The sequence below is a fragment of the Stigmatopora nigra genome, chromosome 2 (genome assembly GCF_051989575.1).
Source record: "Stigmatopora nigra isolate UIUO_SnigA chromosome 2, RoL_Snig_1.1, whole genome shotgun sequence".
Taxonomy (NCBI): Eukaryota; Metazoa; Chordata; class Actinopteri; order Syngnathiformes; family Syngnathidae; genus Stigmatopora; species Stigmatopora nigra.
Genome location: NC_135509.1, coordinates 8,169,680 through 8,194,806, shown reverse-complemented (window position 1 = coordinate 8,194,806; position 25,127 = coordinate 8,169,680). Strand labels below are relative to the sequence as shown.

General features: G+C 36.9%; 1 protein-coding gene across 1 annotated transcript in view; it reads right to left on the bottom strand.

The window, feature by feature from the left end:
- Positions 1 to 25,127, bottom strand: part of LOC144214677 (voltage-dependent calcium channel subunit alpha-2/delta-1) — a 61,884-nt gene that overhangs the window by 28,496 nt on the left and 8,261 nt on the right. The window contains exons 5-12 of the mRNA XM_077743266.1: positions 12,293 to 12,352; positions 11,930 to 11,965; positions 10,621 to 10,750; positions 6,026 to 6,157; positions 4,982 to 5,051; positions 4,432 to 4,482; positions 4,230 to 4,329; positions 460 to 618 (exon numbers count right to left, since the gene is read on the bottom strand). Coding sequence (XP_077599392.1) covers positions 460 to 618; positions 4,230 to 4,329; positions 4,432 to 4,482; positions 4,982 to 5,051; positions 6,026 to 6,157; positions 10,621 to 10,750; positions 11,930 to 11,965; positions 12,293 to 12,352 — 738 coding nt within the window. The remainder of the gene's footprint in view (positions 1 to 459; positions 619 to 4,229; positions 4,330 to 4,431; positions 4,483 to 4,981; positions 5,052 to 6,025; positions 6,158 to 10,620; positions 10,751 to 11,929; positions 11,966 to 12,292; positions 12,353 to 25,127) is intronic.

Below are 25,127 nucleotides of genomic sequence, written 5' to 3'. Positions count from 1 at the left end.
GCATAATATTACTGCTGCCCATACTTAGCCTGTGCATGCTAGCAATGCATAGCAGTGAACTGACGTTAAAAGTTAAGAAAAAGCAAATAAAATTTTAAGATGGGTAACATTTACAAAAATAAATAAAGTTTGTTAATAATGTCATTTCCAAAGAAAAATATAAGTGAAATAAATGTCTAAATGTGAAAAGATACCAAAACAAATAAGAATATTTTATGCAAGCTGAATTTAAAAAAAATGTTATCAGTTATATTAATTGCTGTAAAGAAATAAAACATGGAAAATCAAAATTTTGATGCAAACTTCCATTCCAATAAATGCATGTAAGTGTAAATATCAATTAAATGAAATTTAAATTAAACCCACATTTTCTTTACAATCTCCAAAAGACAAATATAAGTAAAAACATGTTAAACTATTCCTATCACAAATAAAATATTGAGGGAGGTCCAAAATTACCGCAGCGAGTTGCTGAAATGCAAATTCAAATCCCTTGGTGTAGTTAGTGATGCCCTTGGCTGTGATATTCTGCACGGCGTCTTTTAACAGCTTCTTGTTCCTCACGTTAGCTTGAACCAGATGCTCAAAGCATGCCGTCTTCTTCACCATGGTGTTAAACTGCAAAGAAAAATAACCTTAATATACAGTACAACACTTCCCGCACCTCAAAGAACACACTGCCCGGCTAATTAAGGTGAAAAGCTTTGCCACTTAGTTCAGCGCACTTATGCAAAAAAAGATACTAGCCGCAGATTAAATCCATCCCGCTACGCACGTGAACTCCCACCTGGCCTTGGTTGTTTTGAGCCAGAGGAAAAACAGACACATTCAACAAACCCCGCTAATTGCTTCACATCCTTGAAGCAGCGCAACTCTGTACCCATGGCAACAAGATGGGAGCTACAGGATATAAGAACAAGGTTATGCAGCACCGCCATCTTCCTATTTGTCTAGTTTTTTTTTTTTTTTTTTGAAGGAGAGAAGACTTGAAGAGACTCCATGGATTGAAAGTTGAATCGCTCAAAAGGACTGGCAGTGAATATCATAGAGACTAAGGGTGTCAGACTCGGGTTGGTATAGGCGGGCTGTTTTAACGTCAACTTGATTTCACGTGGGCTGGACCATTTTAGATATAGTATTTACATTTTCTCTCTATAAATGGCTTAAAAGAACTGGATTAAAAGCCTTGAGTATTCGTTTTTTTATAGATCTAAAACAATGTTTATTTTAGCTTTTTTTTAAATATATTTTTAGATTTTACAAAATGATTTTTGAACTAAAAACGGAAAAAATGATTAAAAAATTACAATTATTGATTTAAAAGGGGGGAAATCAGGAAATTTAATATACATCTACACTCTTCATTTTAATTTGATCTTAACGACACTCTTGATTTACTTTCCCGGGCCACACAAAATGATACGGCGGGCCAGATTTGGCCCCCGGGCCGCCACTTTGACACCTGTGATATAGACGGTGGGAGACGTCCCACACATTTTAATCCAGAGAGGCTAGGCATGATCGCAGTGTTGTAAAAACTCCAAAAAGTAATTCTGGGATGTTTTGTGCTGGGAAAACTACCCCCCAAAAAATGACATCTGAATGTGTGAACCAATCCTCCCAGTTGAAAGGAATTGGACGCCTGGCGACCTCAAGTCAAGCCAGTTACTTAATGAAGGCAAATAGTAAAAGTGCTTAGAGAATAGTAATAAAACCGTTCAGCACACCAATTTGACATCTGACCCCACACGTGTGTGTGTGTGTGTTATGTGAATGCTTAGCCTTGTACTTCAACAACACCAGAAAAACACGTTTCAATTGGACTGAAAAGCTGGGATAAAACACACACACACGCCTCCAAGTATGACAACAAATAAATGTGTGTAAACAGCAAAGAGGTGCACATAATAGTTGGTGTTGTCATATCTATTGGAGGAGTTATGAATGGGGAATATGAGGAAATTGGAAGGGTGTGTCGAGGTGTGCAGAAAAAAATGAGTTGACGTCATGAAAAGTGCAATGTTTAAACAGATGGTGATTGTGCTGTAGGCAGGAAGGAGTGGTCTTTTTATATTTAATTTTAAGCAAGGGTCAGGAAAAAGGATTTTTAAATTTGCTTAGACTAAATACAAATGCGTTTTAGCGAAATCATCAATGCAACTAACTGCTATTTTGAAAATTATTAGAGTTGAACTATAACAAAAGGAAGGTCTATTATTTAATTAAGTGTAGGTTTACAAACAAGGGGTGTGACTATATGTATGATGACATGTATATCATGATGTTTTAAAAATATAAATGGGGCAAAATCTTCCCATTGAACCTGAATATTTTGTAAGTAGAGACATTGGCAAATATTTAGTATTTTACATTTTTTCGGAACTAGTAAATCAACTTCCACATCTTTTTGTGTGAGTAATCAAGATGGACCCATTTTAGGAGGGGATTCATCGGGTATCAGGGCCCAAGAGAGCAGATTGGATGAGCAGAATGGAGAAAAGAGGGCACACATGAACAAGAAAAAAGACCAGAGATAAAGAATGGGAAGTGGGTATCAAACAGGCATTTCCCTGACCTACAACAGCTGTCCAGGGAGTTTGTACGCGCTTCCTTGACCAAATGCCAACTGGGTCCCTTGACTACTGTTAATAAGGAAGGATTCCGTGCTAACATTAGCGATTAATGATCGCACGTCAAGTTCTGACACCTCCAGTTGGGGGGCAGCGACGCTGGCGCAGTACGTGCGAGACCGCGGATGAAACGACAGACGTACTGAGAGGATGACACCGAGATAAAATGGCGTCCTCGGAGAAGTGTGACCTTACTTCATTTGCTGCATTGTTCATTGATTTATTAAAGGAGGAATAAAGGAAATTAAGGGAATGATAAATGTACTAACTGATTGGAACATTAATTCATGGGCTGTAAGTTGTCTGTGGAAAAAAATGGATTATGATGCTGGAAGGCAAAAGTAGTTCATTTGAATTTTACAATTACTTTTTACCTGTTTTAATTATTTTTTTTTAAAAAGTATCCACCAGGATACATATACAGATACACATATATACTTATACATATACAGATACACATACTTATACATACACACACACATATTTACTTATACATATACACACACACATATTTACTTATACATATACACACACATGTACTTATACATATACACATCCAGATACATATACACACACATACTTATACATATACACACAAACACACATGTATAGTACTTATACAAATACACACAAACACACATGTATAGTACTTATACATATACACACAAACACACATGTATAGTGTATAGTATAGTACACATACACACATACACACACATATACACACATACTTATACATATAAACACACATATACATTCATATATATTTATATAGACTGGAGGATACATTTTTTTAACTAATTAAAGCCTAAAACAGGTTAAAATAATAGTAATATAGGTTCCAGACAAAATAATCACCTATTAATGTTACATATAATTATTTTTGGGTAACTGTAGCCTAAAAACAACACAACATAACAGGCTGCTGACAGTCAGAGTGAAAAAGAATTAGAGATATAAGTAACACAGGCCCAGCTGCCTAAGAAAAAAAGTCTGGAAGATACGGTATATAAAAGTAGGGGAGTACAAAGTTTCATCCAACGCAGCAGGTATTTGATTAAAGGCCTGCTTGGACGTGGCAGAAATCCATACTTCATTACATGTCATCCATCTCTATGAACCGCTTGCTTGTGTGTGGATGTGAAACAAAGCAATTGTGCCTTCAACTGAGTGTGCTTAACCCTTGAGAATCCTTAAAACCCTTGAGAAAATGTCAAGAGCAAAATGAAAACTCTCTAAGCCAATGAATTAAGAGTATAGTCAGACACACTATCGAGTGAATCATTTTAAATTCAGGTCGTTGTGTTTATCGACATGAGAAATATATTTAGAAAAAGAAAAGCCATTTTCAATTCATATTTTATAAGATGATGACAAATTTGGGTTATTGTACCTAACAACAAGGACAAAATGACAATTAATTGTGATTAATTACTTCACTGCTCTACAAAATCGCAATGGTTTTTGATTTTTTTATAGATTATTTTTGTATTCCCACAATGCATCTGCAGACACATCTGAAGATAGCAGTAATTCTCATGAGGATAAAGAATTACAGATAAAATGTGAAGACAAAAAATGGTTTAAATTTACACTCACGTAAACAACATTGACGTAGTCATCATCAGACAATGTTTCCAACATCTCACTGACGGAGGTCCGGATTAGTTTGAGCGTCAATCCGGAAACACTGCCACTCCTGCAAAAATAAATTGTATAGATTTATAAAATTAAAATTAAATATAAGTTGTGATTAGGTTAAATAATAAAAGGACAAATCAATAATGTAAAATGAACTCACGCATCCACCAGGATGAGCATGTCTTTAGGCGAGGCGGCCCCTTGAATGTACCTGCAAACGAATTTCACAGTACATTATTTTGTTGTATTATTTTGTTCTGTGAAACAAGAAACTATGACTTAAAACCTGTAAATCTTATTAGGATAAAATATGTAAGTCGTCCTAATGTAAAGATCAGTCAAATTGCTGGGGAGAATTTATAATTAAAACCAAAAACAAACACGTGAAAGTAATAGTAAAATAGGGAACAACATATAAAATAGGCAGTTATCAATGTAACACATTAACAGTGTTTTTTTTTATACCTAACATCTAAACATAAATAGTTGGAAGTCAGATTAGAAAAAAAATACACATTACAGGCTCAGCCAAGCTATGAAAAAGATGCGACTTATAGTCCGGAAAATCCGGTACAATAAAAACATACATCATTCTACCATCAAACGAGCCAACACTATTCACGCTAAACACTTCCAGAAATAACACCATGTCACCTGCACGTTTTACTAACAAGCAATCTTGTATCTTCCGAGCAACGACAATCTCTTACCACGGCCTCCGGCGTACATCATACAGGTCAATTTTACTCGGCGTCTTGCGGGCGTCCATCCAAGGAGACGCTGTAGGACATGAAAAGTGTCTTGATTACACCTTCCTCATACAGCCAAGAGACCTAAACCACTAATAGCTTATTTAATTTACGAGACATTGCTCCCACCGGGGTCCGGGACGTCCAATAAATGGCAGATTTCTGGACTCCCTCTTCCACATCATTCAATTCCACAGCCGAGAATATAACTCATGACAAGATGAGCCAAGTGAATTAAATTGCTTTGACAATTGCACGCTTGCTATTAGTACAGGTGGGCGTGAAAGATGAGCCCCTGCATGCATAGTAGAAGCTCAAAACAAAAAGGTGATAAAGTAGTCCAAGCTAGTGAATATGTCACATTCAGACCATGTCATGAATAGAAAATACTATGTCTTAAGCACGAATGATTGGTTTGTTGTGTATTGTGTGTAGTATGGTATTATGTAGGGATCTATGTTGAGCCCTTATGCATGCCAATGGGTGCATATTGTCAATATGGGGACTGTAGGGTCGATGTCATTTGAATAAAACATTCAAATTCTGGGCAAAATGGATTTGGTATGAACAGAAAATCTTGATAGGAGCAGAATAAAAATGGAGTTAGGGATGAGCGATATGACCTCAAATATAATATATAAGAAGAACATGACAGAGATAAACACAAATGGTGGGAAAAACTGTTTGAATTTTGAACAAGTGTATTGTAAAGGAAAGAAGGAAGACTTTTTGTTTTAAGTGTAATTGTTTTCTTTCCCTATTATTTGTGCTGTGAACACCCAAATACAACCTAATAAATAAAAGAAATGGTGGAATAATTGGTTGAATATCTGGTATCTAGATTTTGTTTTTGACAAAAACTACAAAAAAGCAAAAACTCAAAATATTCTTACTTAAATTATTCATCGAAAATAATGAAGTGATAAAATTGATCATTCAGGCCCAATTGCAGTACAGCCATAAACATATGTTTATACATTTAAATTGATATTATTTTTGTCTTACCTGGGTAGTAACGCGCAAGACCTGTTGCGCTTCCAAAAACCTGCCAAAGAAGCGTGGGATCATCCTCCCGGTTTTTCTTAAATACATCTTGCAGTTCCTCAGTCCAGTTCAGTTCATTTAGCACAATAGTTGCTAAAAAAATAAGCGACAACAACATTCTGATTAAAAACAAGTCAAAATAATCACATGCGTTTTCATTTAATTTCTTAGCTACTGTGAAGTCAATGCAAACTCATTTTTAATAAACACATTCCACACAAAAAGGAACACCCACATTTCTATGGCCTTGTTGTTGCGTGTGTGTGTGTTTGTGGGTGTGCTTTTGTGATTGATAGTGTGTGTTGTGGGAGGCAACAGGCATTATGGATGCAGTGACACAGCACCTGGACAGCCAAGAGCTACGGAACACTCACAATGATCGATGGGGGGGACGCAACACTGGCACTGGCCCCCTACTGGGTCACTTTTTTTTTTTTTTTTTTTACTCTAGGATTCAATTTTCCACTGAGAATATTACATTTGCACGCGTGTTTCATTCCGCCGACAGCACGGATTATGTTAAATTAGGTGGGTCAAAGGTGTGGCCCGCGGGTATTATTGGGACTGTTCCCTGTTTGGCGGGTCTCATTAATGCCAACTAGAACTTTTTGGGGGGTTAAAGTTAACTCACTTGCCACCATTAACAGCGCTAGATGTCAGTTTCAGTGAATTGGACATGGTGCTCGGACGTTTGGTCGCCGGTCTTTTGGTCCATTTGGTCGCTGGTCAAATGAGTTGAAACGAGCTCTCAAAATTATATAAATGAGAGAGTTTAATATCTGACAGAGAGGGTTTAATATCTAAGTACTGTTTAATATCTAAGTACAGTTTAATATCCAAGTACTGTTTAATATCTAAGTACTGTTTAATATCTACGTACTGTTGAAAACAGTAGATATTTAGATATTAAACTCTCTCTCATGAATACAATTTTGAGAGCTGATTTCAACAGTACTTAAATATTAAACTCTCTCTCTTAGATATCAAACTCTCTCTCATGAATATAATTTTGAGAGCTGGTTTCAACAGTAAACTCTCTGCCTCCATTTGACCGGCGACCCAAAGACTGACGACCAAAAGACTGGCGACCAAAAGACTGGCGACCAAAAGACTGGCGACCAAAGGACTGGCGACCAAAAGACCGGCGACCAAAAGACCAGCGACCAAAAGACCAGCGACCAAAAGACCAGCGACCAAAAGACCAGCGACCAAAAGACCGGCGACCAAACGTCACTATTGGACATCTATCGTTGTCAATAGCAGCCAATTAGTTCATTTTGCTTCATTACTTATTTTCACTTCCATTCTAAGGTACATTTTAGATCAATTTCCATTCGTATTGAGGGATGTTCCAAATCACAAACATCTGGATTTACGGCACCCTCCAAAAATGAAAGCATTTAATTCTATACATCGGCCGTGGGCCGGCTTGGACCCCTCGGTGGCCACTTCCGAGCCACATCCCACACATTTGCCACCTCTAATTTAGTCTTTACATTAATTGTGTGAAACCTGCATTCAATTATTCACGCCGTTTTTACTTATTCAATAAGATTTACGCAACAAGCTTTTATTGATTAACACCAGAGTGTATTGAAAAATGCAATTAGAAGCATTATCCACTTGATATTTAGCCTGCATTTTATTTCTTTTGGCCAGAAATAATAACCTCTACTGGGTTTTACTTTCTATTTTATATTTCTTTAAGTGTGTGTATGAAATAGATGGCTATTTATTGGGTTGATTGTGATGCAGCTCATCGATGTGCAACACTTTGCATTTGCACGCATGCCTCTTGAGACGGAAGTTAATGAAGCTTCTGTTTGCCTAGACTAGCTATTTTATTGTTTTTAAATGGAAATATACACGAGCTTGTGTGTGTCAGTGTGTGAGTGCTTGCACATTATGCATTTCCCTCATTAAGTGCAGAATTTTAAATGTAGGGAGATAAACTAGCACTATAGCTGGCAGTGCATAATGAGAACGACAAGGTGTAATGGATTGAACGATGGAACGTACTAGCTTAGCGTCAAGTCAAGAAAACGAAGCACTATTAGGACAGGGGTGTCAAAATCATTTTTGTCGCGGCTTATGTCGTATTTATGGTTTTATTTGAGAAGTAAAATTAATCTACGACTGAAATGACAGTTTTTTTTAGGCATTATGATTTGTCTAAATCCCTTTTTTTTGAGAGGAAAAATGAATATTTGATTTTTAGGTTTCGATTAGAGCTTTGACGAGGATATATGTCCAATCATTTTTTCAATTTTTCAACGTCCAATCCGTTTGATTGGTTGAGTTGTGGCGAGACTTCCCAGTTCAAATGGATTGGACTTCTTTGGCCGATATTTCAACTCTGACTTCTTGTCGCGTTCAATCTTACACATATGACCGTTCTGATACGTCCATCATCGACTGTATTTCCAGCCATACAGCAGGCCTGATTGAAGGCTATTCTATAACCCCGCCTCCCACTTTAACCAGAAAATCCAATTTTCTTGCAGCCGGCTCAGAAAAATCTATTCCTGGAACATTTGTGGTGTGCAGATCAAATTGAGCGAATCGAAAGCCTCAAAAATGTACAGATGTCTTCTTTTACCGTCTACGATGAGACAAAAAATACATTCTTTGACCAAGACGCCAATTTGCTGCGAAAAATGTGACAGTCTGTTTTCATCACGCAGTATCCAACGCTACAGCTTTGGCATTGCTTTCGAATCTACCCAAAACTTTTGAAAAATTCCTCCATTAATTGTTCGTTCTCGTGTTCCCTCGACTATTGACTCTTCATCTCATTGTGTTGTAAATGTATTTATGAAATCAATAAACGGAGGAGACAGAATGTTCTCCGGCTAAATGCAGAAAAGAAGGGAAAGAATTTTTAGCCCAAAAAGAAAAAGGATAAAGGAGTTTCGATATATGATTTTAAAAAAAATGGAGTAATTATCCCACCCAAAACAATGCAAGAGGGAACGCCCACAATTTTAAGCAATTCTGGTTGTGACATCACAACCAGAATTGTTCGTCCTTAACAGGCTCTGATTTCATTATTATGTATTTTCTATCACTTTTAGTTGTATTTGTCTTCAAAATATAGTGTAAACGAAAATGACCAAAATTAATGTCAATTTTAAATGTAATTTTTATTAACTAGTTCCCATTGACATTACTATCAGTCAATCACTGCACTTTTACTAACGACACACGCAATTTCTCCCAAAAATGCATTGTATCTTGTTATGATTTTATTTCTATTTCTTAATCATGTCTTCCTTTCCATGTGTGTAAAGCACATTGAATGACATTATGTTGAATTGTGCTCTACAGGTGAATTTACCTCACCTTGCTTGCACATTTTTTTTTGCAAAAACATCCCCATATGAATGCTTAAACAGACTTCTGCCCCCATTGAACCATCAGCTCACCCTTCTACGCATGATAAATTCCAGCAGCTCCGCTATTCATTACACTGGAGCAATACAAGCCATCTTCGAGTGTCAGGTATTGTGGCAGCCAGCCCAGAATATAACCAAGGATTTGTCACAGGAGCAGCACAAAAAAAAGGCAGTCACGGCATCTTCGAGCTCAAACTAACAAACAAGCCCTGAACTTCAAGAGACCAACAACATACAAGATCTGCTTTCATATTTTTGTGCTGAGTGGAAAAGTCCACCAAAAAAAAATGGAGGTCTTTAACCTTGCGGCCAGACGGATCCACAGCAGGACTCGAACGCATATCACCGTCCCCTCGACCGCCGTGCGAATGCTGACACATCACATCTCATGGAATTTTAATTAATGAGCGCCATGGATTCTTGTCTAGGAGGTCGCTCCCGCTGGGATAAATGAGTTTCCAGAATCTAGTCATAGGGAAAAAAAAGCTTTGCCGACGGTCCCGATTTTGGTTTTTCGACTCAACTTTTTAAAATAGAGTGCCATTGGTCTTGGTAGAAGAGACTTGCTAATGGGTTGTTAGGACAATTAAAACCCTGGAATATAGACAAAACTATCAAGTAGGCAAGAAATTGGAATTAAATCAATTGAATGTGACTTTAAATCAGGGGTAGGGAACCTATGGCTCGGGAGCCGCATGTGGCTCTTTTGATGAGTGGCTCTTTGCTAACCTGTGAGCAAAAATATGGAAACCGCTGGTGACAGAACTGAGATATATTATCTAAAACTGCTTTAATCTTCATTGTTTTGCAGTAGACTCTTCTGGAATGCATCCTCTCATTGATTGGCAACAGCATAAGAATATTTTTGAAAATATTCATTTTAGGAGTGTTGAAATTACAAAAAAAAAAATGAAAAGACACTTGTTTACATGTATGTGTTTTGACTTTTAAATTCGTAGTATGACTCACAAGGAATAACATTGGAAAATATGAATTGTTTGTGGCTCTCTTTGTCAAAAAGGTTCCCGACTCCTCGCTTTAAATGATCAGGAAGTGACCAAGGCCACAAAATCAACAGTGGCATATTAGACAAGAGTGCCCATCTTTGATTGCAATTTGTAATGTGTCGGTTGTAGCCATGGCGACCGTTTATGAACTCACAGCCATCGTAGATGTCGGTAGGGATGTGCACGGCTGTGTGGCCGTAGTCCGTGAGACGTCTGAACGACGGATCCTCCTTAAAGTCCGGCCGTAGTCGGTATTTGCGTCCCTCTGTCTCATTGCTTTCAAGCTATTGGTAGAAAAAAGAAAAAGAAAAAACATGAAATAATATTGTTTTACATGGATTCAGGCTATTGAATTTTTAAAAAATGGCCATGATTCAGATTTTAAAGTGAGAATTCTAAAGACTGAATTCTGACTACAACCTTGGCAACCCGTTTTTTTTTTGTTTTTAGTTCCTAAACTTCTTCCCAACAGTTCTTTAAGACCGGGTATGTTGTATAGAATTTTGATTACAAGTTCTGTTTTATGTATTATCCTGAGAATATGTGAAGAATTGTGTATTGCGATGTGGAGGACGACAAATGAGGCGGAGGAGCAAATCGAGGAAGAGAGTGAGTTACTAATAAAGCAACAATACAGCCACCTCATCTATCTTATCTGTCAATTAGAGGAGAACCATGGCAGGAACCTCTTCACCTGCAAAATAGAAAGGCGGCAGGGGCGGGGAGGAGGGATGAATTACAAACCCCCCCCCCCCCTAAAAAAAGATGAAAGCTTGAAAGGAGATGAGAAAGCATGAAAGCTAACGGGTGCAAGACAAGAGCAGAAAGTGCAGAGATGAAGGAGAATGGCAATGTGAAAGGTAGGACAGCATTTTGGTTGGGACATATTCAATTTGCTTTGGTGACAAAAGTCTTAGGACCCATCTTGAATTTGATTGAATTGGTTTGTGGCTTTGAGTGTTATGTACTATCCAAATGGGGACGGTTTAAATTTGGAAAAGAACAAGGGGTACGTAGACCTGGTTTTGATACTCTTGTGGACTTGGGACAAGGGATTTGGAAAAAGGAAATAAGGATAACTAACTAATTCGCATACTTGTCAACCTCTGCCCATAACTGCCCTTATAAATGATTATGATTCCCCGTACAAACCCCCCAAAAAACTTACAAACACCGTACAAGCCCCCCAAAAACCTTACAAAGACCGTACAGACCCCCAAAAAACCTTACAAACACCGTACAGACCCTCCAAAAACCTTGCAAACAGTTTGTAAGTTTTTTTGCGGGGTTTTACGGGGAATCATAATCATTTATAAGGGCAGTTATTGGCAGAGGTTGACAGGTATGAATTCGCACTAATCATCAGTATTCTTATTCCCTTTAACATTGAATTAGGTGACTACTTTTGGTTAAAAAAATTCTAAATCCACAAACATTGTTGTCAAAGGAATAAAAATACTTACATTGTCCTTGGAATTGTAGTAGGCAATTTCATCATCCTGAAAATACATTAAAAAATTGTTAAATTGTCACCATAATGTCAAAAGTCAATGGTGACCTGTTTTTTAGTGTAACGCTACACATAGCCATGAGGGCTTTCATAAACGGGAATCCTCCCACTACATAGTGTGCATTATTAATACATGGTTCATCATGACTAAATTATTATAATAACCTCCTCTAAAACGGCAAAGTCGGAAAATTGCAACACACAAAATTGCTGACTATAACAAACGAGTGTAATATAAAATAACAATAAAGTAATATTAACTCTTTTTAAATGATGGTTCCCCAAGAGTTAATATAATCTAATGAAATCCCCTCACATCATATTCGTCTCTCCACTGATGTTTCATTTGGAGCTTCTCAGCAGTTGTAGCCAGTTTCTAGGAGAAAATGAAAGGGAAAAAAATATATATATTTCAGTAAGCGGACTACATAACATCCTCGAAATCATTGGTCTGTGTAATGATGGTGAATGTGCAAAAATGGCAGCAGACATAGATATACAGTATTACTACTATCCCTCCTTTGCACAGCTCAAACGGTGCAAGCTATCAAGGTCTTACAGCACCGTGAGGCAAAAGGCCACACCGTACAGCATAATAATGTCAGAGTGAAAAGGTTTTACTGTTCGGGAGTGAGTGCGTCTTTTTCGCCGCCTACAAAATGGCACGTCGGTGAATCATGGCAAAGACGAGTGATTTATAGACTGATCACTTGTCATTCAGAATCTGGACTTTGCTAAGAAAAGTTGGTGTTGTCATTTTTTTGATTCTGATTTGGGGTCTTCATATTAGGTACAGGGACTGCTATCACACATTATAATCGGATATAGGCTTTGTCATCATCATTGACTGGACAAAAAGCCTAATTGTCATCATACCCAGCAACTGCATATGACAAAATTGGTAGTGCTTCTCCATAAGGTGCGTTTTCCCGGCAAAGACCTAAATAAGTGATCCTTTCACACTCGTTGGCATTCTGTCGTGATGGATACATCGTATCACCCCCCGAGCAGATCATTTAACTCTCACAGTCTCTCACTTACCTTCAGATCACCACCCAACGCCTTTTCATGTTACCTCACCCCGAAGTTATTACACAGAAGGGATTGTGTGTCGTGTTACCGCAAGTTTAGAGTCCTGATGGATGTGGATTATTGTTTTGATACTCCATAAATTAAACTGGAATCAAAATTTTGGACTATATAGAAAATATTAGGGAAGAGCATTTCTCTTGTTTAAGGTTAAAAAGCTACTTTATTTGGGTTTGGAATGCTAAAATAAAATACAAAATTTTCTCCATCCCGTCAGTTTTTATGAACTGTATGAACCCCGTTTTGAATATTAAACAACGTGATATGAAAGTTTATTCTGCATACATTGTATATGTTCCTATTTTTAATTGTCTTACATGCATTATTTACATGTTTACCAGAGAGAGACAAGTTAAGCCAGATAATGTCAACTCCCTCCAAATTATCTTTGATTTTTGATTACCTCATACTAAGAAATATTGCATAACATACCACAGGGGACATATTAGAACATTCAGCAATGTTTCTACATGCATACAGACAATTTCTGATAGAAATAACCCATGTAAGAATTGCACCAAAATCTCACTCATTCCTCCACATCAATATTTCACATCGCTAGTAAGAAAATACGCCTCAGGATGCAGCTATCAACAAATATACACTTAATTTCCTATATATTAAACTGTTCTAAATGTGCACTTACTCACTGCAATGAAGTTATCTTATCGTAACATTTACCTCAACATCGATGCATCACATTTGTAAAGCCAATACAAATAAGACAATCTTTCACCTTACTGTCACTAGACTATATGTGCACAAGCATGTACAAATCTGTACAAATACACACAGCCGTCAGTGGAGAGCAGCGGCTTATTAAATATTCATGACAGGACTTGTGGGAGATATGGGGGGGAGAATGTGTTAGTGTATATATGTCTGTCTATGTGGAAATTTCGACTAATGAGCATATCGCTCACTATATATCTCTTTGTTCAACACACACACACACACTGCTAGGTTTTGATTGAAAAACTTGTCGACGTGTTATGGTTTATAAATGAATGCAGATATTTGGAACGTACTCAAACCCCTGTGGGAATATATTCTTCGACTACTGCATCAAACTTTGGATTTTTCGCTAAGGGCAAAGTATTGTAAAGCAGTCCAATGTGTTGCCTGTATTTCTTATTTTTATGGTTTTAAGCATAAAGGGAACCAAAAAAAAGAAGTGGTATTCAGCAGAATAGTGAGTGGTACTACCATAAAACATTGTGGGAAGACAGGGAAAAGTATTTGGGTAATTTGAGTATTTTTTTAAATTTAATGGGGAAAAATAGTTATCAATGATAATGTGTTTAACTTTGTTAGTGACCCTTGTGAGGATAAGCGATATACGGAAGATGAATGAACGAATTAACTTTGCTAGTGGCTCATTTATATTACATTATTCATGAGAAGCAAATATGTAAACGTCATTTTGTCGGGCTGCAGCTAGAACACAATTTTGTCATTTTATTACATTTTTTTGCAACCTTATTTTGTGTCTGGCAATTGATTTTGGAGAAAAAAACATCATAATAACCCTCTTAGATGGCTGGGTTCAAATTGAGGAATAAAAAAGACATTTAGATGTACTAGTTTTTCCTCCCAAGTACACTCCTGGGGTCTCAGTTCAGATATTGGCAGGTCCATAAAAAAATCGGGTGACTCGGATTGATATGCAAAAACACGCAATTTTTACATCTCCATTTTATTTAGTCTACAAATAAAGAGCTTCTCTTCAATTTTCCACTATTTTCCAAGAAAAAGCATCAGCCTGTTTACCAATAGTTCCATGCTTGCTGTGATCTAACTCACTTGTCGATAAGTGGTCCCCCATCTTTTGCAGACATCCTCGAACCGATGAGGCATTTACGCTAACTTTATTCGGTTCCGAGGGAAAACAATCCATTACAACTCTTCCAGGTATTGAATAAAAGTCCAATCTCACACTGAGGCACGACTACTTTTCAACACTATTGTATTGCAATTTTTTCATTTGGGTAATAAGAATAGCGTCGTCCATCGTAAAGAATTCAAGTCCCTGAGAGAGTGACTACGAGTTGCTATTTTCTCCAATTGATCGTCGGTTTCTTCACAAGAAAATAAAGCAAATTTCAGCACTGCAACAATTGAGTTAATGGGCATCCCTAACTGGTGGTCCATAACGATTTCGCTGTAACTGCTCATTAGTCTCCTCCTCTGTGATCGGAGAGAAGATGGCTCAGCTCCGACACCGTAATGAGTCCACTCTGTCACCGCGGGTGACCACCGGAGACCCGAGAAGAGCCACTACCGGCTGCAATGCAGCCTTAATGGGGGTGGAAAATGAGGGTGGGGAATCTACGGATGTTTAAACGTGCTAGAGAGGAAGAATCATGCCGAGCGAGCAAAAGGAAATTTACTGGAAGTGTTGGACGCTCAACATGATGATTACAGTTGTTGAGGAGGACTAATATGGTAGCCGCAAAAAAAAATGTAGGAAATAAACATTTGGGGACTCTGGTGGCAGTTATAGCCATGTGCTGTTAGTCAATTCTGATTTTTTATTGATTTTTTTTTTGGCCATGCATGACACGTGTCTGACATTTTTATGCGGTACGAACAGGCCAAATCGAAGGTTTTTAAAGCTGACCTGGTGCTTGCCTTTATTGGGATATATATGATCGAGTTTGAATGTTTCTGCACTATGAAGGCTCACATTCAAATAATAGGCTATCAAAAGGATACATTTTTCAAAGTTTTGCCAGAAAAAAAATGACTTTTATGAACAAGGCAATGGTAGATGAAGAAGACAGTTTTGGTTCTTGATACTGCTGGTGAAAATAGCATGTAAAAATAAATATTGGTTAAAGTAGTTTAAACACCTCATAAATTGGCAGAAAAGTGCGACCCCCAAAGAAACCAGATTTACTAGTGTCGTCCTGATCCAATACTCAGTATCAGTATTGGCACCCGATCTGCCTATTTTTGGAAAGTATTGGATTTTGCTTCCAAGATCCGATCCAGTAGTTTTGGCTTTTCAGTACCATGGTGCGAATAATAGCACTAGACAAAGATTTTGTGATTCCCAATTATAATTTTTACGGGCTGCATATGGTCAAAGAAAATGGAATTTAATCTGCACAGTGAACATAACCTTACTTTAGCTTTCACATTTAAAGGGAAAGAGAAGATCCCAATTGACTTGTAGCCAAATAGTTAACCCATATGACCCAATGTATCGTTTTTTTTTTTATATATGGCTTTTGAGCAATGTGCCATTTTCAACAAGAATTAATTGATAATTGGATACAATACAAATTCCAGACAAATTATATAAAAATATTTGTTTTCCATAGCACCATTAAAGGCTCAGCATCCAAAAATAATTCACTTGCTATTATTTTTTTGGTGATCTGGGCATTAAATGGTTAATGAGCCTTTTTTTTAATCACCCAAAAACACAAATGACTCAGTTAGCACACACAGCAACAAATTCTCATCTTAAACAATTCATGCTGCCATAGCATAGCATTCATATATAATATATATACTATATATTTTTTTGGGAGGCAAAATCCCCACGGCAACATGTTGAAAAAAGACGAGCGCATATAGACTGGAAAGATGAGATCAAGCCCAGACTCCCTTGTGTGTGCATGCAAAAAAAAGGCTCCCAAAGCCTGAAATCAATGGTCCATTCAGAGCACACTGCTTTCTCCTTTACACAACAAAGCAATACTGTCGAGAGCAGTAATGGCCTAAAAGATCGTTAATATTACGGCATTATCGCAGAGGCGCTTGTATTCCCTCCACCCCCTCATGTCCATCCAACCCTGTTTGGGAAGATATCATTATAAGCATATAAAATAAGAGGAAGAGGTTGCCGTATCAATATTAGGATGTTAGCAGAGGCAAATCCAATAGGAGGATAATTATAAGGTTTATTGATTGACATAGGGCAAAGAGGAAAACGCCTGATTAAAACTGGGGAACAAACCCATGGTAAACATTTACGGAGTAAGAAATTAGATTAAAAAAATGAGTGCAAAAAGTGGCAACAAATAGATACATTAATTTAAAAATTAAAATGAATGCCAATAAGAAAAAAGGTTAAACATATTTTAATAAATAAAATAAAAAAGTGGAAATATGGCAGTAATTCAAAATATTTCCTCCAACATCCATGCTAGGCTAAAAGTAAGCTAAATAGTTTGTGTCATTGTGCCCTGCTATCGGCTGGTAACCAATTCAGGGTGCTCGGACGTTTGGTCGCCGGTCTTTTGGTCCCCTTTGGTCGCCGGTCTTTTGGTTGCCAGTCAAATGGTGACAGAGAGTTTACTGTTGAAGGTAGCTCTCAAAATTATATTCATGAGAGAGAGTTTAATATCTAAGTACTGTTTAATATCCTAGTACTGTTAAATATCTAAGTACTGTTTAATAATTAAGTACTGTTTAATAATTAAGTACTGTTTAATATCTAAATACCGTTTAATATCTAAGTACTGTTTAATATCTAAATATTGTTTATTATCTAATTACTGTTTAATATCCAAGTACTGTTTAATATCCAAGTACTGTTTAATATCCAAGTACTGTTTAATATATAAGTAAATTTGACCGGCGACCAAAAGACCGGCGACCAAACGTCCGGTCACGCCAATTCACAGTGTGTGGATAAGCAGTACGAAAAATGAATTAATATAGTCTAGAAATAAATGCATAATGAATATATAAAATGAGTTAGATAGCTTACAAGGGGTCAGGGTTAATAAAAAAAAAAAAGATGTTGACTCTGGTAGCGGAAAATGACAACGTCTGGATCAAGTAAGCCAGCCACCCATCAAACGCTAGACGTGGAGGTCAGGGCGGATAAAGAACATGTTGATTTTTATATTGCCATTTGATAAAGTGACAGGCAAAGGGCCAGGGAGAAGGCCGCAGTGGAAAGGTGATAAAAAAATAAAATAAAAAAGAGATGCTTTAGATGCCCGTGGGAGAGCCTGACTGCAATTTCCCGGAGGAAACCTCCACAGACTCGCTCCAATGTCAATGTTGTCTAACTTTGAGAACATCTTGTGGCATAAAATGTCAGCTAAAACTTTACGCATTAAAATCTATCCATCCTGTCCAGGGTCTAAGAAGCTTAACTCTTTTTCTGATTCAAAATCATGCAAAAACACCACATTCCAAATGGAAGACAGTACAATAAATTATGTGCATAATATGCCACATTTTTCCAGACATGTGCAATTGTGTTTAACACGAAAGGTGACAAATTTTGCGCAAACTGGAGCTCTAATTATTTTGTCACTTTGTTCTTGTTTTGGATTGAAAATCAAACGTGAGAAAGCAACTTGATGATGCTTTGCATATTGTTTCTCTAAATAAATAGACCCAACAAAGTCAGTTTTTTGGTTTCACTCTGCCGTTTTGTGCCAGTTTTTAGTTTTTTACAGATGATTATTCATTTTTAACATTGTTATGTTTGCTAGTAGAGTCACGAAGCGTAAATGTAAAATATTTAGCATTCAGTAGGTCCCCATGTCAGTTTCATTGTATCACATGACCCTCCATCATTAGTTTCATCTCTGCAGAGGCGAACTATTACATAAATTATTCATATTTCAATATTTGAACCGTTATAGAGTTGCACAAGTCCTACAAATAAACTTGCGAATACTCTTTGAAAATATTATATCATTTAAACAGTAATTTTGGCATGTTGAATGTTTGCGTTGTATTTTTATTGCTACATAATAAGACAAAAAATGTAAAATATTAAGCATTCAGTAGGTCTCCATGTCAGTTTCATTGTATCATATGCCCTCCATCATTAGTTTCATCTCTGCAGAGGCGAACTGTCTTATAAATTATTCATATTTCAATATTTAAACCGTTATGGAGTTGCACGAGTACAACAAATAAACTTCCGAATACCCTTTAAAAATATTATATCATTTAAACAGTAATTTTGGCATGTTGGATATTTGCGTTGTATTTTTATTGCTACATAAGACAAAAAAATGTAACATATTTAGCATTCAGTAGGTCTCCATGTCAGTTTCATAGAATCACAAGCCCCCCATCATTAGTTTCATCTCTGCAGAGGCGAACTGTTATATAAATTATTCATATTTCAATATTTAAACCATTATAGAGTTGCACGAGTCAAACAAAAAAAACTTCCAAATACTCTTTGAAAATATTACATCATTTAAACAGTAATTTTGGCATGTTGAATCTTTGCCTTCTATTTTTATTGCTACATAATAAATAAGACAAATCATTTCAATTGCAAGAAATTCCACGCTTTCAATACATAATTTGTCTCAATCCCATTTAATGGAATTAGCAATTTTCTCGTCAGCTCCAGAACAAATATTTCATGCTCTTCTTAATGATGAAACAATATGAGTGTTAGAATTTTCCCTAATTGTTCTAATTGCACACAGAATGATCTTAATGACTTTTTGTCTCTTAAATAATTAAACCCACTTATTGTGTTTCTTTTATGCAACGTGTTCAAAATGGGATTCATAGTCATGACACCCTAGTGATGAGGTTGGGTGTAGGGGGCATATATTTGTTAATCTGTCGCCTTCTGCCACAGTGTTTCCATAATTAGCGCACGATGCGACATTATGTGCGAGGATATAATGAGCCGAGGTTATGATAGGATCAGAGACATCTCAGTCTCCAGAGCAGATGTTCTTCAACCGCCCATCTCCGCTCTGCGCTGATTATATTAAGCAGACGAGAAGTGTCTGCGTGCTTGTGTGTTTGTGAAAATATACGTGTGACGAGGCGACGGAATAGAGACGCACTGCCCAGATGGGGATTTCTAATGAATTTTATGCTAGGCCTCTTTAGACCTTTACACCGTGGATCTCTTGGGGGTAGAAAACAACAAAAAATGAAGGTGTTATTTCATACACAAGAAATTTTGCTAGGTCATTTGAGTGAATGCGCAATTGGGAAAACGGATGATTTTCTTGAATATGAAGTCTGTATGTGTATGTTTGTATATATGTGCTTATATATGTATGTGTATGTATGTCTATATGTGCTTATATATGTGTATGTATGTCTATATGTGCTTATATGTGTGTATGTATGTCTATATGTGCTTATATATGTGTGTATGTATGTATGTATGTATGTATGTATATGTATGTATAAATATGTGCTTATATATGTGCGTATATATGTGCTTATATATATATATGTGCGTATATATGTGCTTATATATATGTGCGTATATATGTGCTTGTACATATGTGCGTATATATGTGCTTATATATGTATGTATAAATGTGCGAGCATGCCCTTATAAGATAATAAGTCTGCAATTAATCTATTAGCCATGGTGCAAAAAAATAAACTAAAAAGGGGCACCATAAATCCATGTGTAACCATCTCAAGAATATTTCCACCCAATTCTGTTGGGATTTGTCCACAAATAACAGAGATAGAAATAAAAAGGATAGTATACACACCACCTAAATCAACATGAGTGGCGAATTGACAGATTTCTAACCTGTGAAAACAAACCATGTGGACACAAATGTGCTGCCAATATTACTATCGAAAGGGACCCTAAAACAGTACTGAGATGCTAAGAAAAAATACTCTTCAAGATTTGTAACCAACAGTATCCAAACAAAGTGACACATGTCAAGTCCCACTCACCGAGAGTGTCCATTTTTCTCCCAAAACGTTAAATCGGGCGTTTCTTGAACATAATCGACAAAAATAAGCCCTTTATTTTGCGTACTCTGTTCAAAAAAAGGACAGCACAAACACATCGTTGTTATAAAGCCAAAAATGCAATTCCAAATGCATCATATCCATACATTTGTATACAACATCCATCCATTATTAGATTTGTATTATGCCTGCTTGCAGTGTGTAATAAAAAAATCATATAAAAAAAACCCAAGCACACCTTCATACATATAACAATATGCTGTTCTATATACATCATTGAGGCCAATAAAAGCTAGTAGCATCTCGTCTTCGGGTTTATACGTGCTCCGGGCATATACCACTCCACTTGGAAATAGTTAAAAGAAATAAATAAAAAATAGAGTACTGAGTAGAAATGTGATATAAATAAATGTATGCGTTGTTATATTTATTTCACATCACAATCTTGCGCTGGATTTTTACTATCTCCGTTACACAGGAGCTACCTATAAACCTTTTTAAGTTGGGTTTATAGTTGTGGAGATTTACGCTAAGTAAAGCTGGAATAAAATTCCCCGCAATACCGGTTTAATGGCGTGGCTTAAAGTGTTAAATAAGTGAGCCATTTGTCAAAGTACTGTACTGCAAAACTTGGGAAGTATTGGTTAATGCTTTGTTCCAATTGGTGGCTGCCATTGACGGCAATAGACGTTCCACTAAAGGTGTTGAAGTCATTTTGAATGTCAAACTAATGTTTTATCTCTTAATCACTTACAAACCAAGAGATATTAAATGCACCATTTTTTTAATTTAAACTTTATCTAACTTATGAATATGCTACTATTATGAAGATTAACCTTTAGAAAATGGTCTGGTAGTTTTGTTTTTTGGCCTTTGTACTTTCGTATGGTATTTTTTGTAATACTTTTACATACTAGAAAATCATTCAATCTTGTTTTCCAAAAAAAATAGTTTACCAAAAGATAAACAAGGGTTAGATTTTAGTTTAACACGCCAAAATTATGTAGTAATAAGTTTTGGCATCAAATATTAGTTTTTTTATTTTACAAAAAGTGAAAAATAATCAAGAAGGATTCATTTTTTTGTGGTTTTCAAGTGAGGAAGAAATAATTAAATTTATAATATACATGTATTTTAGTTGTTTTTATTTTTAAAATGTACAAAAACCAAATTTATAAAAGGTTGCTTTAAAAATAAATAGAGAAATCGCAGTGCTTCCCCAAAATATAAATTACATTTGAATACCTTTCAAGTTGAGTACACAAAAACCTCAAATACCTTTTTCATGTCAATTCTTATTCAAAATCAAATTGCTAGGTTAATGTTGAAGAATAAAAAATACCCTCCCACCCTCCTGACTTCATTTTGAGCTTTTTGGGTCCATTACCATGTGAAAAAAAAAGATCAACGTGGCGACGACAGGCGCGGATGAACACGCGTGTCTGCGGAATATCAAGGCAGAGCCGGTCAAGCCTTTGATACCGCGCTCTCTTTTCCAGCAGCGTGTGCCGCCGAGATCTCATTAATAATGCATGACACACTCTTCCCACACCCTTATTTATGGTGGCATAAGTACACGTTCGTAACCACACGCAGTCAGTCGCTTACCCCAGTGGTCCCTAACAGTGGTCCGTCAGAGTAAAAAAAATATGAAGGTTTTCTATCTCGCCCCCCTATTTGAAATGAGAAAAGTATGTATAATAATAATAATAAATAGTTGCTATTATGGCTGGAATTAGTTTTTTTTAATGACTAAAAATGGCCGGACGTCTTGGTGAAAGATGGACTGGAGTTTGATTACTGCGCACGCCTGGCATTCCTTCATTCATCCATTTGTGCGTGTCCTCGGGGTCGCGGAGAGCAATATTAATATGCCTGGAGGTCAAACTTGGAATGAGACAAAGATGTAATAAAGAACAAGAGATGATTGATGTTTAGTGGCGACAGATCTGAACCATAACCAATGGGATTCAAAATTATACAGTGGTATAATGTTCCCTCTAATTTTTTGTTGGTCTGAGCCGAAAGACAACCTCCCTATGCGCATTGAGTACCAGTGTGAGCGACATCATTATTGCTCGCTATGGGAACACCAGTATTACACCTGCCATAAGCAGGTGCATGTCAATGTCGCGTAAACAGCGCTATCATGGGGAAAAGGATAAAAAAAAGTTTGGATTTTACATACTACGCATCATATGATTGCATACCTGTCAACCTCTGCCGATAACTGCCCTTATAAATGATTATGATTACCCCGTACAAACCCCCCAAAAAACGTACAAACATCGTACGACGCATGTTTACTGGCGGTAACTCATTTCTTACTAGGTGGCTCCTCCATGCTTGCTTCCACGAAATTTACTCTATGTATATATATACGCATGTCATCCTTTATCGATATTGCCGTACGCACCGCTAAAAAAAATACAGACGATTGAGGATAATTTTTGGTGGTATACCGTGACAATCGTAACAATCGATGACAGTAGCGTCGTTGGCTACGAGTCTACAAGACTATCTGGATTTTAGCCAAAACGGTCTTGTTGAGATCGGTTATTAATATTGGCGATTTAAAAAAAAAAATTCCCCGTACAAAAGTCGGTGTACGGCGTACATGATTTGAAATGGTAAAAAAAACGTATAAAATACGTATAAAACATACAAGTTGACAGGTATGTGTAGTGCGCAATTGTGCATGCATACAGCTAAGAAGGAACATTGCAGTGGTACCTCTACTTATGAAATTGACTTTCATTCCACAAGTAGTTTCCACTGTGGTATACTAAAGGCGGCTTGATGCCATTTCCTTGAAAGTCAGTGGATAAAGTCGATCTAGGATACAACTGACTGTTAAATTACAAGCACATGGACCAAATTTGCATTACAGCGCTAAACACGCGTATCTATTGCGCTCACACGAAAACAATTTGGTTCCCGTTGCTTACTTGAAACATAAGAGAGAGACACTTGGCAGGAGACGCATTTTTGAAGGAACTCTGTCTGCATAATAAGACAACGAGGAGGATGCTCTAAATGGGCACCGGGGTGCCGTGAGATGAGCGCTATGGGCGCCCTTCGCGTGCAAAAAAACACAGGCGAACATCTTTCCATGCATCACTTCTGTGGGGCAAAATATAAAAAAAGGTATCCCTCAGGGTCAGAACTTTCATTACCGTGCTCAATTCTTGCTCATATGGCAGAATGACTTGAAAATTGCAGCGCCTTTTTAAGGTCATTGAGTCGAATTTTAAAGCTATAATGATGCTATTATTAAGATTATACTTTCACATAGTGATGGTTTCTTTCAAAGGGCTACTGAAATTAATTAGCTCAACTAATCCATTATTGCCAAATGAATTTTAATGAGTTCTTTGGAGACAAATATTCCCAAATTATTTTTGGGATGCCCTCATAGGGATAAATTCTCTTATTAGGCAGAGGTGATGTTATTGGGTTCCTTATTATTGTCTGATTATGTGTGAGATAACTCAAGAATGAACAAAAGGATTTATTTGGGTTATTTGGGGGAAAGGTCATAGAGGTCAAGATGTAAGAATCAGGACTTTTAAATAATTGCTAAGCAAATTGTCAACAAGAGACAAAATTAACCAGCCAATCTGGATTGGTTCCTCTTCCATATTGTGAGTCTTTAGTAACAATTGAGAGAAATGTTTATTTATTTGTATGTAAATGAAAGTGGATCGTTCCAACGTGGAGGAGTGCGACGGCTTCCCCGGAGAGAACAATGGCGCTTATTTATCACAGGAAACAAAAAAATATTCCAATTGCGAGTCCCTGGAGGACGGCGGACGCTCAGCCAACCAAACAATTCAACATATGATTTAGTTAATTAGAAGCCAGATGGCACGACTAGAAACTGGAAATAAGACGTTAAGCGACTCGAGTGGAGATATTGCCTGAGAGCCGTTTAATAATTATAATTTGGATTGTCATGAAAACAAAAAGTGAAATTGACATAGTGAAATCCCCCCTCAGAGGATGGAAATAGCAACTTCATCTAATATTTGCCATAAAACTTGGCATCAAAAGAACAAATGGAAAGAATGTTTAATACTACGGCATGAAACACACATTCGACTATATTTGTTAAATTAAAATAATATTGTTTAATGGCTTACTATGGTACTTTTAATATTTTGTATTAGTATATTTCTATATCACTGGAGGAATGTGTACATTCGTAAAATGGTCATTAAAATTGAATCGAAAGCCAAACAACTTTTCAGGCATTTTGATCAACTTCCGTGACCGGTCGTTTGGTCGCCGGTCGTTTGGTCGCCGGTCGTTTGGTCGCCGGTCGTTTGGTCGCCGGTCGTTTGGTCGCCGGTCGTTTGGTCGCCAGATGTTGGTTGGTCACCGTT